Here is a 16,549-nt window from a genome sequence, read left to right as displayed (position 1 = left end):
AACAGAAATTATGTACCTGTTACTATTAACATAGGATCGTAGCAGCTTAGAGTTCCCTTTTCAGCTACACTTTGAATCTGTAGCTGATACTGATGGTATGGCTTGAGATTTCCAATTACAGCAGAAGTGTTACTTTTTCCAAATGCGATGGCTTCCCACTTTGTTGTTTCACTCTCTAAGATGCTAATTAGGTATTGATGAAAGGATGCATTACATGGGCTCATTGGAGAATCCCATTGCAAAACTATTTCTGATGATGTCACCCGTGTTGCCTTTACATTGAGTAAATGTAATGGCCCTAATGATCAAAAGATGGGAAAACAGAATTCTGATATAAAAGTAGCTGTTGGTACAAATACTTTTAGACACAGGTGCAATAAATAAAATATTTACAGTCTATGGGCTGGACTCAACTACGTTGTTGTTGTTTATTAAATATTTTTTTAGATTTAAAGTCTTCAAATCTCTCTCCCTATATTATTGTTTAACTTATGATATTTTCTCACACATACATTTCTGGCCCAGTTTTCATCAATTTAGTGGTGCACAGTGTTGGAGGAAATCACATACATTTCCTTCTCTGTGAATAGGAGAAATTGCTTGCAAAAATGTGTACATTTGTTAAAGCTGAATAGAAAAATTGGGGGTTTGGGGGGGGAAGTCACACAAAAATTCTGGCAGGTCTTTGCATCCCTACTCATAGCTAACTCTTAAGACCCATTGATTTAAGTGGGTTTGTTCCAACCAACATTTGATTCTGATTGTTTTATGTAGAGATTTAAAGATCATGATAAAACACAATATATTATTTTTCCATGGATGACATATATTAAAAATGTGCTACATTAATATCATATTTTATTGTAATGCAACTTACTTGTCTCTAGTATCCTCACTGGGTATAAGCTAATATGTGCCCCTTGAGGGCTTCTCGCTGATAATAAAAAATTATACAAACGACCAGGGCACAACTTCAAAATTTTTGTTTGTGTTGAATTTAGAGTAAAAGTTTCAGAATGTTGTTCTGAAAGTTCAAAGTAGTATTTAATACTGAGATGAAAGTCTGAAGGAAACCAGCCAATCAAACTGCTCCAAAAAAGTGCTGCTTCATCTGTGCCAACATCCTGCACCTTAAATGTGAAGTTTTCAGGAACAGAGGACACTGAAAAGAACAATTTTAAAAACTTTAAATCCAAATGTCAATTCTGAACATAAAGTTTAAATTATTCTTCATTAAAAGTAACTTTTAATAAAATGTTTTAAATTGATAGCAGTAATAAAATAATTACATTCATATTTGCAAATATATGGCAATGGGATATAGCAGAAGAAAGGCATGAAAAAGTAATTTGGACCACTAGAATTTTGCTGAAATGCATAACAATCAGTTTCATTTTCTGGGATCATTGGCAGAGAAGAGAACTCAGATTGTCCAAAATATGGGGAGTCATCTGTCCATGAGAGATGTCCTTCTTCCTGCAAGAATCAAAATTACTGTAATAAATTCCTTCTTGTTTTAGATAACTGCATTCCACAATACACCTGATATACTTCAAACAAGTGTCATGCCTTGTTCCTTTTGAGCAAGTTCATTAGGCAGGCTGTCAAAACATGTTTCTTTTTAGGCAGGCATTTGACCTTCTGGTATACTGGGAACTGTTGGGTTTTTTCCTCCTACTATATGAGATCAGTTGTTGAATTCGTGCTATTTTTTATTCTTGTCCTCCACTTGAGAGATTCAAGTGAATTAAAAGTGCATTGTAACTTAATTAATTAAAATAAAGCTGCCATTCCATCCTTGGAAGCAGTGCTTGATTGTATAATTCTCCCCTCAAAAACCACAGATACTTTCCTTGCTATGTCAGGGCAATTTGAGTCAAGGTGGCGCTGTGGTCTAAACCACCGAGCCTCTTGGGCTTGCCGATCAGAAGGTCGGCGGTTTGAATCCCCGCGACGGGGTGAGCTCCCATTGTTTCTAACCTAGCAGTTCGAAAGCACTTCAAAGTGCAAGTAGATAGATAGGCACCGCTCTGGCGGGAAGGTAAACGGCATTTCCATGTGCTGCTCTGGTTCGCCAGAAGTGATTTAGTCATGCTGGCCACATGACCTGGAAGCTGTCTGTGGACAAACACCAGCTCCCTCGGCCAGTAAAATGAGATGGGCGCCACAACCCCAGAGTCGTCAGCGACTTGACTTCATGGTCAGGGGTCCCTTTAGCTTTTTAAGTTCTAACAACTGCAAGGGCTCCAATTAGGAATGCATGTAAAAAGTACAAATGACTGAGCAGGGCTGAATCTAACATACTAACCTCAAATATAGCATACTGACCTTAATGTCATTGAGACCTGTCCATAGCATGATTACGTGACTGAATGACCGCAGATAAGAAGTAAGAAATGCATGTTCTTCTTTGTTCTTTATATCAACAAGACGTGCCCCACTTGAAAATAATTCACAACTCTGTCGTGCCACACTCCAAGGCTTGCTTTCTTTATTTACTTTATAGCAGCCATGCTTGAAAGCTGTCCAACCATCTGAACACAAACCTAAAATGGACATATAATTCCAGTATTCCAAAATCATTTCTCAACACACATGCACACATGACTAAATAAATCTATTTTCCTATATGATGACGGTTAAATTAAGCATACCTACCACAGCCACTATTTTTTCTAAAACAAATTAAATCATCATAGTTTTATACAAGTCTCATAAAGGATGCTCTTAAAAGTCTACTTGAGCTGTACTGGAATAACAATGCCTATATTCACATCACAGTTTGTAGACTGACACCATGAATAGCACCATGTTTGTTAATGGGCATATTTATACTGTATTGTATTAGTAAAACATTAGGTTAACTTAAGGAAGTTCAGGGGGGGGGAGTTTCCCGTTACCTCCTTCCACTTTCAGCCAACTAAGGCCTCTCTGGAGCAACGTGGGTTAGGCTGTGGTGGGAGGGTGGGGAAGATGTCAAGGACCAGAACCAGGTGATGGAAGTGTGGATTGTCACTAGATGAACCTATGGGGCACTGCCATCTTCTAACTCCAGTGACTCATGGGTTCATAAACATGCAGTGACATCAACCTGGTTTCACTCATACTTTAATTGGTTAGATCCAGTGATATTTTTCTATAAAAAGAGGTGCCAGAACTCACAATGAACACCACCCTTATTCCCTTAGAATGACAATGGCACCCACCTGAAAGGTGCCAGAACTGAGTTCTGGCAAGTTCCGGCTGGGAAAAAAGCCCTGGTTATACCTGTATTCTACTCCTTTGTAGAAATTACAAATGGCCTACATGGAGCTACCAGACACTCTCCCATCCAGGCATTGGTCCTTTATAAATTCAGTATATTAGATGCTTTTAGACCAGGAATAGCAAAATACAAAATCTGAAGTACACACCTGTTTCAATGTGAACATCCAGCATCTGAGACACATTAACAAAATCCAAGTGAAGCTGTTTAAATTTAAAACTAAAAGTGTACAAAGTTGCAGGTCTCAGATCTGTCCATTCATAGAAGACCTCATTATGCTTAAACATCCGAGAAATGTTATTACATGAAATTTCAACAGAAAAATCGTTAGCTAGAATATTCCAGCTAAACAATGCACTAGTACTTGTCACGTGTGTTTTGACAATGTCTGAAATTCCACCTGCAAACCAAATTAGAAAATTTCATCAGATTAATAGGGGGAAAATATTCACACAATTAAAAAAAATAAAATTTCCAAAGTAATAGATTGGGGGGGGTGTGAGAGACTGTTTCTGTTCAATATCAACTTGGCTATTATAAAATATTAAATGTAATCATAAACCTTTTCCATCTTAGTCTGTGATTATGTTAAAAGTAAGTCCTACATTGTTGTACAGGCCCCCTCCCAGTTTCAATTATATGCGATTTCATCAAAGTGTGTGGTGTCTCGGAATGTAACCCCCGCACAAATGGGGGGCTGCCTGTACATACGTGTCTTGAATGATTTTGCATGTAGAATTTTCCCATTCTTCAGTGACTGCACCATCACATCATATTTCTTCCCTTCTTCAAGCAGAATTGTAACATTTTGTGCTTTTAGTTGAGTTGTGGAAACACTTTTCACATTCTGCAATTTAAAAGAGTGCTATTTTATTTTAATAATTAATATTGCACTGTATCTGAGGCAGTAGTTCTAAATACAGTATTAATTAAAGAGCATCTCATCCTCCCCTCCCTCAAGTTCCATCTTCCATGAGAAAAAGGTCGTTTTCTATTGCAGCTCTCAAATTCTGGCATGCCTTTCCATGCATATATGCCTCCCACCCTGTAATCTTTCTGCAACAATGTTTCCTCCCTCTTGCCTGTATTATTACAGTAGTACCTCGGGTTAAGAACTTAATTCGTTCTGGAGGTCCATTCTTAACCTGAAACTATTCTCAACCTGAGGTACCACTTTAGCTAATGGGACCTTCCACTGCCAGCATGCGATTTCTGTTCTCATCCTGAGGTAAAGTTCTTAACCTGAGGTACTATTTCTGGGTTAGCGGAGTCTGTAACCTGAAGCGTCTGTAACCTGAAGCATCTGTAACCGAAGGTACCACTGTACAGGCTTTCTGTTTTGCTGACTGGTTTTTGTTTTTATTGTAGTTTCAATTTCTTTTCTGGTTTTGTTGTTTATCACAAGCACCCAGGTTATAATCATTCAAATGGCATTTCTATTGGAATGGTCTATAACTAAAAGAGCTATAGAGAGTCCAGCAAGTGCAGCAACAGACTCATTTACTATTACATTCAGGAGAAATAAAGGTCAGATTGCCTAATACCATGTGGATTGGAAGGGTCCTTATAACATCTTCCCTTTTTAGACTTCCTTTTTTCCAGCCCATAGGATTACATAAATTTTATGTTCAAAGGTTAACCATTTTCTCTTAAACTTCCTGTAGACAACCAAAACACCCTTGCCAACATTATGTTTTAAGCAAACATGTTCAACCAAATCCTGCAATCAAATCAAATTAGTGTAACTGCTGAAAGTATGTGATGCTAAGCATATGACCTACTTTTTGAGCCAAGTCATCAGTGAGGTGATATGTTACAACATAAAAATCTGGATTCCTCCCTTTAGGAAACTCTGACCACTCCAAGAAAACAGCTCTAGATGGCTTCTTTACTTGACCACACTTCAGGCAACCAGATATCTGCAATGCAAAGATGCAGTATATGTCAAACGATAATCAACTGCATATTTAGGGGGAAGGAATATATTGTTGTTACATATCACTTAGCAGTCATCAAAGCTCATATTTACGTAACTTCATATTATGAAATTATCTAGAGTGCAATGCTCAGCTGTTTTAAACCGCCATCTTACCAAGAGGTTCTTCTTTGACTAGGAAAGTAAACTAAATTTCTGGGCATGTGCAAATCTGCAAGGATCTTTCGGGATACACAACCTTCGAGCATTCATGAGTATTTAGTATAGACACTGGACACCCTGAAAATGGCACATTGCAGGACTTAGATCTGCATGCTCACGACATCATCCCAAAAGCAAGGAGATCTTACATGAGGGCACTTGATGATCTTTTTGAGTTGCTTTAAAAGGATAAAGGTAAAGGTAAAGGGACCCCTGACCATTAGGTCCAGTCGTGACCAACTCTGGGGTTACGGCGCTCATCTCGCTTTATTGGCCGAGGGAGCCGGCGTACAGCTTCTGGGTCATATGGCCAGTATGACTAAGCCGCTTCTGGCAAACCAGAGCAGTGCACGGAAATGCCTTTTACCTTCCCGCCGGAGCAGTACCTATTTATCTACTTGCACTTTGATGTGCTTTCGAACTGCTAGTTTTGCCAAATGGTTTGCTGTGAAGCTTAGACGGGGATAATGCAGACAATGTCTGCATTCAGAAAATCTTTAAATTCTCCTTAGCTTTCCCTTTATGTGTGCAGTTTGACAAATCAAACCATAGTTTGTTGTAATTCACGAAGCAATTTGTTATTGTAATTGAAACATCAAAGAATAGCTCACTTTATGCAAACATGACAAATATTGCTAGATAAAACAGAGCTCACGATGTCTTACCTGAAATGCGCAATGTATAACAATCAGTAACCAAACCGCTTTGTCCATAGAGCGGGATTGCTTTGGCTCTCAGATTTTGGTTTGGGTCAGAATCCCAATAGCTAAATTATGGTTGCATAAACGTAGAAAAATAAGATAATTAATATAGCAGCACCCACTTGCTTTCATTTCTGTTGCATTGCTTTTTTTTTTAAATCTACTGCATTGTTATTAGCTAAGCATAGGCGTAGCCAGGATTTGGGGGGAAGGCTTCTGTTAGGAGGGGCAGAACCTCAGATTTTGAGGGGAAGTTGCCTCCCCGCCCGCCCCTTGACTAAGCCCATGATGCTAAGCTTTCAGTTATACACACTTGCCAGCAAAAATAAGCAACCTTTCTGCCTTACCGCGAGAAGTGGGGTGTGTGTGTGTTTATAATAGTTTGTTGTCCAGTCCATTTAGTTCTCACATGCGCTTTTACGCACTAAGAGGGAAGTGGGGAAGGAAGCCCCCCAAACGCACGTGCGAAAGAAACCTCCCTCCCTTTCCTCCCCGACGCCCTTTTCGCGCTCCCTCTCCCCAGCTGCGCAGAACCCACCTGCTGGCAAAGGGAAGGGAAGGCCGCCTCCGGTGAGCAGCCACCGTCTTCTCCTGCGCGGCCAGCTCTTCCTTGGCGCGCGCGCTTTCAGGTCCCCTTGTCCAATTACTTCTGGCGACTCTCGCCTTTTCCCCTTCTTTAGGCTGCTGCGGGGGCTGCGTGGGAGGGGAGGTCTCCATGGAAACTTGAGGAGGGGAGGAAAGGAAGGCGAGGCAGCAGCGGGGGCTTTGACACCTTCGTTCTCAGGTCCATAGGGAACGTGCGCTCTCATCCCCCCCCCCTTTTAAAAAACTTTGCCTTAAGAATCCAATTTGAATCCTGAGCTCCAAACTGCATTTGGAAATAGACAGACCTGGATAGCTATAAACGCTCAGCTTATTTTTAAAGAAGGGGGGGGGATTCTGTTTGGGGGAGATGGGGGTTAGGATTCGGTTGTGGGTTTTTTTTAAAAAAATTCAGGAGATTTGCATTAATAACAATGCAGACGACCCAGCAAAGCCTTAAGACTGGAGGAGCCACAAGGCACACAATGGCTCAAGGGTCACGGAGAAAACAAAATGGAAGCTTGAAATCCATTTCTCTTCAGAGGAGGAATACCTGAAGGGCAGGGAGAGGAGGGTTGGATTTGCATGACTTCTGTAAAAAAATAAAATAAAAATTCCCCCCAAATTTAATCAAAATGACCAATTATATAGTTTCATTCACCAGATGCCTAAAGCTCCAGATCACCCCGTAAGAAAATTGTTTCCATTTGAACTAGCAGTTACTTGTGCTTTGAACTAGCAGTTACTGGGAATTGCAGTGCTGTTTCACTCGTGCTGCTTGTGGACTCCCCATAGGGATCTAGTTGATCTCTATGAGAATAGAGTGTTGGGCTAGATAGGCCTTTGACCTGATCTGGCAGGGTTTTTGTTAGGTTTCCAAATCTAGTCTAAGCTGAACATCCCAAAGGAAAGGGGGAAACCTTGCCAACAAAGGTCCGTATAGTTAAAGCTATGGTTTTCCCAGTAGTGATGTATGGAAGTGAGAGCTGGACCATAAAGAAGGCTGATCGCCGAAGAATTGATGCTTTTGAATTATGGTGCTGGAGGAGACTCTTGAGAGTCCCATGGACTGCAAGAAGATCAAACCTATCCATTCTTAAGGAAATCAGCCCTGAGTGCTCACTGGAAGGACAGATCCTGAAGCTGAGACTCCAATACTTTGGCCACCTCATGAGAAGAGAAGACTCCCTGGAAAAAACCCTGATGTTGGGAAAGACTGAGGGCACAAGGAGAAGGGGACAACAGAGGACGAGATGGTTGGACAGTGTTCTCGAAGCTACAAACATGAGTCTGACCAAACTGTGGGAGGCAGTGGAAGACAGGAGTGCCTGGCGTGCTCTGGTCCATGGGGTCACGAAGAGTCGGACACGACTAAACGACTAAACAGCAACAACAAACTTTAGGGGGGGTATTTACACATTAAAAACTACATTTATAAACCTCTTTATAGCCTCCTGCAATGTTTTGAAATTACCTGTATAGATCATTCCAAAATCTGATAACTTCTGTTTTAAAATATGGAGATAACGCATAATGATGAGAGTTGAAATTTTAGACCCAGTTGACAAATTAACTACAGGTCTGGATAGAGCATCTACCTGAGAGTTCTTAAATAACTCAGATGTGAAATTGCCGGTCTTATGACAAAAATATGCAACTCAGCCTTAAGATCAGTTGCCGCATTTAACACAATTTTCTAAAGAGAGAGCTAGTGGGGATCCATGAAATAACAAGTCAGTTTGTCCCTGGAAAACTGGCGGAAATCTTGTAAGACTTGCTGAAGCAGAACTAGCATAATTTCTGCAGTTAAGGCCTCTCGCTAACCTTTCCGATTTCTTTGAATGTGACAAGAAGCATAGAAAGAGATTTTCCAGTTGGCATGGTGCTCTTGGGCTTTTAAAAAAACTTCTGATAAAGTCTCAGCAAAGACTCCTAAAGCTTAGCATAAGAGGCAAGTCAGTAACTGGTTAAGGAACAGGAAGCAGATAGGAATGAATTGAAAGGTCTCTGAATGCAGAGCATAGAGAGCCAGTGTGGTGTAGTGGTTAAGAGCCGTGGACTCGTAGTGAACCGGGTTCGCGTCTCCGCTCCTCCACATGCAGCTGCTGGATGACCTTGGGCTAGTCACACTACTCTGAAGTCTCTCAGTCCCACTCACCTCACAGAGTGTTTGTTATGGGGGAGGAAGGGAAAGGAGAATGTTAGCTGCTTTGAGACACCTTCGGGTAGTGATAAAGCGGGATATCAAATCCAAACTCTTCTTCTTCTTCTTCTTCTTCTTCTTCTTCTTCTTCTTCTTCTTCTTCTTCTTCTTCTTCTTAGCATAAGAGGACAGGTCAGTAACTGGTTAAGGAACAGGAAGCAGACAGGAATGAATTGAAAGGTCTCTGAATGGAGATGTAGAAAGTGGAGTCCCTGTCCCTTTTAACTTGTTCATAATTCATCTAGAGTTGAACTAAATGGGCTTCCGGTGTTATCTGGCTGGGATCTTCTTATGTTCCTAAGTTTTAAGAACAATGACAAAGTAACTGAGATACAATGTCTTAATATCAAACAGCTCCCTGCAGCTGAAGCAAACTCTGCTTTACTGTAGAAATAAAAAACTATGTTGCTGTTTGAATACATTTCAGTGCAATTATTTAACATTTGGTCTCAATTTGTTGCATACAATTCAGATATATCCAAAACTGTGTTTATGTTGCAGGAAGTAATATTGTATCTGCGTATATTTGTAGGATTTCCTGCATTGGGGCCACGGCCGTATTAGATGATTGGTGTAACACTGATGACACAGCGTAGAAATAAGTTTTTAAAGGAAGATAAGCATAGATACGGCTTTCTTGTGCAACAGTACTTTTCCTCCATATAAAGGGAGTCACGTTCACTGATCATCTAGAGCGTGAAACAGATACATTATAACTTTTGCCAAGCGTCAACTTTAAGTGAGGGCCAGTCTTCAATAATCAGCATAAATACTCCTTTAAAAACAAAGCAACTTATTTATGCTTGGGTGGTGCATTTTTTTTATCTTAATTAAGGAGATACTCCTTAAATAAAAATATTTTTGTTTTCCACTGCTTCTAGTGAACATTGTGAGTTAATTAAAAATATTCACAAAGTAAAACCAGGGGGCAAGCTACAGGTTACACCAGGAATGGGGAACATTTTTTTATTTTTGTTGGGAGCTTTGAGCAGAGCCAGAGTCAAAAGTCAGAGTTTGCATACTGCAGGACTGCAAAGCACTTCCTTCTTCCCTCTCTAGCTCTGTCTCTCAGTCTCTCTCTCTCTCTCTCTCATACACACAAACACAGTGGAATAATTCATAGTAATGTAAGTGTCTTTTAAAATATATTTATTTACTTAATAGGATATGTAACAAAAGCACGGTATTCAGATGTTGCAGGTAGGTTAACAATTCAATAATGCCCCATGGTTCTCAAGATGTGCTTAGATCAGCAGATTTGTATCTGTAAATAGTTTTGCACAGTCCAGAGTTTCACATATGTTTATCTCAATTTGCTCTAACCCAAATCTAATATGCATCATTGGACATGGAACACCTCTTTCTCATGACTGCACTAAGATTTAATATGATGAGGTGCTTGTTTGAAATTCTCAGATTGGTTTTAATACAGAGTGAGGAGCTTTCAGATTCTACATAAGACACTAACTCCAGAAGTAACTATGCTCTTTGACTTTCATTATAATGCACATTTTTAAATTCTCCTGATATTATTTGTCAAAGTATCAGGCAATATACAGGTTATTCCAAAGCTGTAGTCTTCATTGCAGAACAATCACATATATTTTTAACAAAAAGTTATCAAATATTTTCATCAAAATAGTAATATATCTTTAAATTGTTTAAATAATAATAGCAGTCCTCCCAAAGTAAAGGTGCATTTTCTTCTTTAACAGAAGTATACATATATTTTGTCAAAACAAAAAAAATTCCTTCCAGTAGCACCTTAAAGACCAACTAAGTTAGTTCTTGGTATGAGCTTTCGTGTGCATGCACACTTCTTCAGATACACTGAAGAAAAGAAAGCTCATACCAAGAACTAACTTAGTTGGTCTTTAAGGTGCTACTGGAAGGAATTTTTTTTGTTTTGACTATGGTAGACCAACACGGCTACCTATCTGTAACATATATTTTGTATCACCTTTTAATCCAAGGGACATATCACAAACACCTGTAGCTCTTTTTTAAACCCCGTAAATATCAAATCATGTCAGCAGTTAGTAGTTTTCAGATACACTTTAACAGTAGCCACAAGCTTCTGGGGATGTTCAAAAGGAACACAAAAAATGTAAAATGTGCTGGAAGATAGAAAACAAACAGAAAGACACAACTGAAACAAGGAATACCAGTTTGCCAGTAATTTATTGCAAACATTTTACTGGAGTGTAACGTTTACAATAATTGTAAGTATAAATGAGTGACACCAATAGACATGCTAATAAGCTACAAAATGTTTCCAGTTATCATTAGGGACGTGTATTTGATTAACATTGTTTATCATGAACTGATTAATTCACACATCTAAATGAAGTTAAGTCGATGACTAAAATGAACTAATTCTTTCATATATGTTAACATGTACAATTTTGCTGTAGCATTAAAACACTGAATACTATCGATTTTAAAATATTTATGAAACATGAAAAATATGTATATATATTAATAAGATATTTATTAAATCTGAATACATTAATAAACATACAATAGCCTGTTTGGTTATGGACTTCCATAAGATTCCAGACAATCTTAATTCCACTGGCATGAACAGTCTGTGGGCTCCTGGATGACATACAAGATTTCAGTGCCATTTCCTGAGCAGTAGAGTGGCACGGTGAGATTCTGCACTCCGTTTTCACGACAGCATTTACAGAATCTTAAATGGCTATTAATGTTGATATTAAAAATTGTGGCAGACGGACATTTTCCTTCACAAGAAGCCGCATTAATCTGTTAAGAGAGACAGAAAGAAGCAAGAAATCATCTATTACTTGATGCTTTGGGGTGAGGAGGAAGGAAGCAATTTATTTTTATTTTTATTTTATTTTATTTTATTTTTTGTGAATGTCCACTTTGTGCACACCTCATCTAATGACTTCACAGGGCTGCTTCCCAAAAAGAGAACATTATCTGTAGGTAACTAGTTAGCCCTGGTTGCTACAGGCTGTTTTCAGAGCTGAATGGGGAAGTTACACTCCCCACTTCTCACTTCACAGGAAAGATAGAATCACAGAATTGTAGAGTTGGAATAGCTCCCTCAACTAAAGCGTAAGAGGCTCAGAGTCCAACTCCTTACAAGTACACATGTGCCCTCAAGCAAACATCTGTTGTGCCTCCAATCTAAGGTAAACACAAATGAGAGAGAAAGAGAAGGTGATTTGTGCCCAGCAGGTCTCTGCTCAGCAACCTGACAAGGTATTGTCTCCATTCACCTCCCAGAACATTTATCTAAAGCATTTGTTCAAGCCAAACATGGAGATGCATCCATTCCCAGGAGATGCGGAAGAAAGAAGAGCTTAAAGAACTCGCCTCACATGCCAAATTTGCCATATCAATATGCACCCTGCTCCGATAGTTTCATTTATCTGTACAAATTAACTCATGTAACTTGAAAAACGAATTCAGCCTAACCCTAACCTTTGTATTGGTTAAGCTGCAACTGCAAAAGTACCTCTATAACCTCGGGATATCAACTATACTTCAAAAACATTGTAATTAATATATACATATAGAAATGAAATACCCCCCCTTAAGGGTGGGAAGATGTGATACCTCTGTTTTGTGAGACATTATAGTAAATGATTTATTGTATATACTTACATGGAAATATATTATCTTTTATCTGGTAGCTCACAAAACAGAGGTATTATATCTTGATCTCTTAAAGAGATTTTATTCTGTATGACATCAAAGGCATACACGTTGTGAGAAGACAAAGGGGGGTGTTTGTTTTTAAACCACATTATGTGCATCTGTTATATATTGGCACACTTCGTTTAGAGTAGGAGGACATTTAATGATAGACGTCAGTGCTTTTGCCTGGTGTCAGCAATTACGTTGTGTACAGTTTATCTGAACAGAAGAGCTCAGCATTTCTCTCTGGGAAGAGGCAATTAAACTGTAAATACATGTATGAGTAGGAGGACATTGCCAGGGTGAGATATTTCCCAGATGTTAGGGCAGTTGTGGGTCCTATTTAGGTCTGTAGGTGTGGGTGTGTCTTTATTTTGCACACTACCCTTGGGTGTTTTAATGGTTGGCTTGTTTTATTACCCACGCTGACTGGAAGGAAGTAACCTTTATTATTATTATTATTATTATTATTATTATTATTATACCACCCTATACCTGGAGGTCTCAGGGCAGTTCACAGAATAAAATCAAAATATAAAACCACAAAATACATATTCAAAATTAAAACAACAACCCAATACCCCCTTTAAGGCACATGTACTTACAGGGCTCCGACTTATGCAGTCATGTTTCCTTATAGTTGTTCTGACGGTCACTTTTTGGCAAATCTTTTCATCTCGTTTGCCTAATGGAAAATAAAATAACCTGCCATTTACTCATATATACTTGCTAAACCAGGAATATAATTTTCAAAATAACATTCATTAGGCCATGATTCAAAGAGGCCTTTAGGTTTGTGTTGGTGCTTTTGAACGTGCTCCAGAGCAGTTCATCCTTCCCACCAACCTGCCATCCTTAGGCTTAGATATCAGTCCAGAAGTTCTGGGAGCCTCTCATTAGGTGATTCTAGGACTGGTTTCAAAAGTGAGAACTCAGGAGCCATATTGCATTTCTAAAATCTATCTCATGGTTCTATGGACAATGACCTTTTAATGAGCATTTGTTAAGGGTTAACTTAAGAGTAAGTTCTTCAGTATTAACAAAAAAAATTCCTTCCAGTAGCACCTTAAAGACCAACTAAGTTAGTTCTTGGTATGAGCTTTCGTGTGCATGCACACTTCTTCAGATACACCAATCTTCAGTATGAGTTTGTGATGCAGGAACATTCCTGATAGAATCCGTTTTGTGTGGAAGAGATGAAGCATGATATATGTCACAAATTGTTCCAAATAGGTTTTGAATCCATTGTTAACACCCCCATGTTCACTGCATATGTTGAGAGGATTCAAGGATAAAAATGTGGCTGCCATTTAGTATGCTCAAGCTAATGAAAATTGAAAATTGAATGCGCATTACAAAAATCAAGAAGGAAAGCCAGACTGCACCAGATGCAGTAAATCTAACTTACTGAAGGTCTGGTTCACACAAATCTTCTCAGCTAAATCTACACAGGAGTGCCAATACAATCATGGAGCTTCCATCAGCCATGGGAGTTGAAGCATTATTTCAATGTTAAAAGACAGTTCTATGATATTCCTCCTTTTGTGAACACAGCTAGGCCAATAGATGCATGTGTCTATATTACAATTGCCCCCGCATCCACCACCTCACAACACAAACTCACAATACAAATAAGAGCACCATCTTTCCCTCAGTCACCACTTAATTGCTTCCTAGCACAGCATTGTGACAGCCATCACTGCAAGGTGGCTCTTTAGTTAGGAAAGAAAAAGCCTCAGCAATTTTCTCTTTTAAAAAAAATATGGCCCAAATATTCTGATTCTGCAAAGCGATAAGCAATGAACTAAGTAAGGTGTGTAATGTCATCTAATAAATACTGGAAACACTGAGTCACAGAAGCATATCAACAACATCTCTATAAAGAATATTAACATTTTAACAATTTTTAAAGGAAAGAAAATACATTATTAAAAATAGTAATACCTGGTTCACAATTAATACTATCAGTAGAGACTACGGGGCTAATGGCAAAGGGTAATACACCCCGTCCAGAACCTGGCAGAATTATTGGGAACATAAGTTTTTTTGTAATATAAAAACATATTTTTACAAGAATAACATTGTATTAATTCTTACACTGCCAACTGTAATTTCTCTTTTTTTCTTTTTGAAAAATAGGAAAAAAGTCTTCCTATTTTTCTCAATTATTGACAACCTGTGCTTTAAGACTTGCCTGGGTAACAAAACTACAATGTTCACACAAGAGATTTAAAAATAATTATTCTAGAGGGCATCTTATGACTCTGGCAAGGTAAGAATTAAATATATGAACTCACTTAGCATGCATTTAATCATTCTCCTGTTAAAATGAAGATTATTGGTTCCCGTTAAAACCCAAGGAGCCGCAAGCTATACTTGGAGCTGACTTTTAAACTGCTTTACCAAAGAAAGCACATGCTTTTAGTTTTTTAATATATATATAAACATTCTCTATTAGCATGTAAAATAGCATTTAATTTTGTTTCATTTTTTGTTCTTAGAAGCCATTTCAGCCAATGGTTCTGAAGTATAACAATGCCTTTCCTAAGATTATGGAATTCTGCAAAAGCTACGAGTTTTCATAATACCCTGAAGATACATTGAGTCATGTATACTGAACTCATCTGCTTCATATACTGCTTCATATAGTGAATGGAGAAGGAGAAAGATGTGGCTTTATCAAGAGCTTAATCAGCGTTGGTTATCTACATACCAGAATTATTCTCCTTAATATTTTTCCTAATGTCTGTCACTCAAAATATTTGCTCACCTGGAACTCCAGGTGGGCGGCCATTGCCACATGGTGCGACTGAGGAAGCCACTATCTTCCGACACGGCTAGGGGAGGTGATGGTCACCTGGCCCTGCCCACCTCCAACCATGTCGGGCTCCTAGGTAAAGGTGGGCAGTGCCCACTTAGCCAATCATAGGGGCTGCGATCAGTCCATGCCTAGCTTATTTAAGGGGGTGGCCAGGTGCAGGCCATTTGTGTCTATCACTCAAAATAGTGATCTCTTTAGCCAAAGCCATATCTAGGGCTTTAGTCATTATATATGCAGGGCCCATACCAGATGCCCTGAACACATGTATGCAGATACATGCCTTCAGGCACTATTATGTTTTCAAATGAAAAGAGGTGTGAGTGTGGCCTATATGCAAAGGAATTTTTTTTTGGGGGGGGGGGGGGCCTCCAGGCACAAACAAGAAGTGCTTTCCACATCCTAAAGAAACCGAAAGGCAGCTGCATGGAACAGAAGTTCCCAAGACATTTGGCAAATTGTTAGAGGCTGGTTTTCTAGGAGATCATCAAATGCATCTCCTGTTGGTCTGACTACATTTCAGTCTGCTTTAGTGAACTGCAGCATGAAAGATTTCCCAAGGAATATAAAGAACAAACATCTTCCCCTTTGTATAGATATTAGGAACCACCAATCTGTGTAGCTTGCTTTGTATTTCTTTAGTGCTTCGCTTAGAGGTATTTGTGATCCCCCCAATTCTGTTCTTACTAGAGCCCATGCAGGTGTTGAAAGTTTGTTCTTCCTTCTCAGTTAAAATGTCTATAATTCCTCATATTGGTACAGTTCATATTCTTCATATTCACATTAAACATTGTTTGCTTTTGAACTATGGTTTAATGTGGTATGTGAATGAGGCCTGTGAAAAGTCATATTGCACTGCTAATTTCCCATTGGCTATCAAAGTTTTGAAATGTTTAGGTCACTGTAAAATAAGCCTAGGGGGAACTGTCAAAAGAGAACCCACTTGTACAATGTCCTTCACTATCCGGATGTGCTAATTCATGTCACAGAGACCTTTTTGATCCTGAAATTGGAATATGCCATACAATATTGTGTGCAAATGGCTTCACATTTGCACATTGCAATTTGATACATAACTTTTTACAAGGGAAATTGCCTCTTTTTAAAAATTCTTTATGCATAATTTTGCTCACTTAAATATCTTGTTATATATGGACTTGGACTGAAGACGAAA

General features: G+C 38.9%; 2 protein-coding genes across 6 annotated transcripts in view; both read right to left on the bottom strand.

Moving 5' to 3' along the window:
• The window catches only part of PTPRQ (protein tyrosine phosphatase receptor type Q), a 111,770-nt gene extending 105,008 nt beyond the window's left edge, over positions 1–6,762 (bottom strand). For 3 of the 5 annotated variants that reach the window (XM_028745577.2, XM_028745578.2, XM_028745579.2), the window contains exons 1-9: positions 6,642–6,760; positions 6,068–6,168; positions 5,047–5,184; positions 3,977–4,112; positions 3,414–3,665; positions 2,329–2,546; positions 1,290–1,476; positions 878–1,162; positions 17–298 (exon numbers count right to left, since the gene is read on the bottom strand). In XM_028745577.2, coding sequence (XP_028601410.2) covers positions 17–298; positions 878–1,162; positions 1,290–1,476; positions 2,329–2,546; positions 3,414–3,665; positions 3,977–4,112; positions 5,047–5,184; positions 6,068–6,115 — 1,546 coding nt within the window. In that variant the 5' untranslated portion in view covers positions 6,116–6,168; positions 6,642–6,760. Of the gene's footprint in view, positions 1–16; positions 299–877; positions 1,163–1,289; positions 1,477–2,328; positions 2,547–3,413; positions 3,666–3,976; positions 4,113–5,046; positions 5,185–6,067; positions 6,169–6,641 lie in introns of all 5 variants that reach the window. The other 2 variants (XM_077934761.1, XM_028745580.2) reach the window with 2 other exon arrangements.
• Positions 6,763–10,061: 3,299 nt separating this feature from the next.
• The window catches only part of OTOGL (otogelin like), an 82,652-nt gene continuing 76,164 nt past the window's right edge, over positions 10,062–16,549 (bottom strand). Inside the window, exons 56-57 of the mRNA XM_028747187.2 lie at positions 13,163–13,242; positions 10,062–11,654 (exon numbers count right to left, since the gene is read on the bottom strand). Of these exons, the coding sequence (XP_028603020.2) occupies positions 11,454–11,654; positions 13,163–13,242 (281 nt within the window). The 3' untranslated portion in view covers positions 10,062–11,453. The remainder of the gene's footprint in view (positions 11,655–13,162; positions 13,243–16,549) is intronic.

The sequence above is a fragment of the Podarcis muralis genome, chromosome 10 (genome assembly GCF_964188315.1).
Source record: "Podarcis muralis chromosome 10, rPodMur119.hap1.1, whole genome shotgun sequence".
Lineage (NCBI taxonomy): Eukaryota > Metazoa > Chordata > Lepidosauria > Squamata > Lacertidae > Podarcis > Podarcis muralis.
This window is presented reverse-complemented; position numbering and strand designations above follow the sequence as displayed.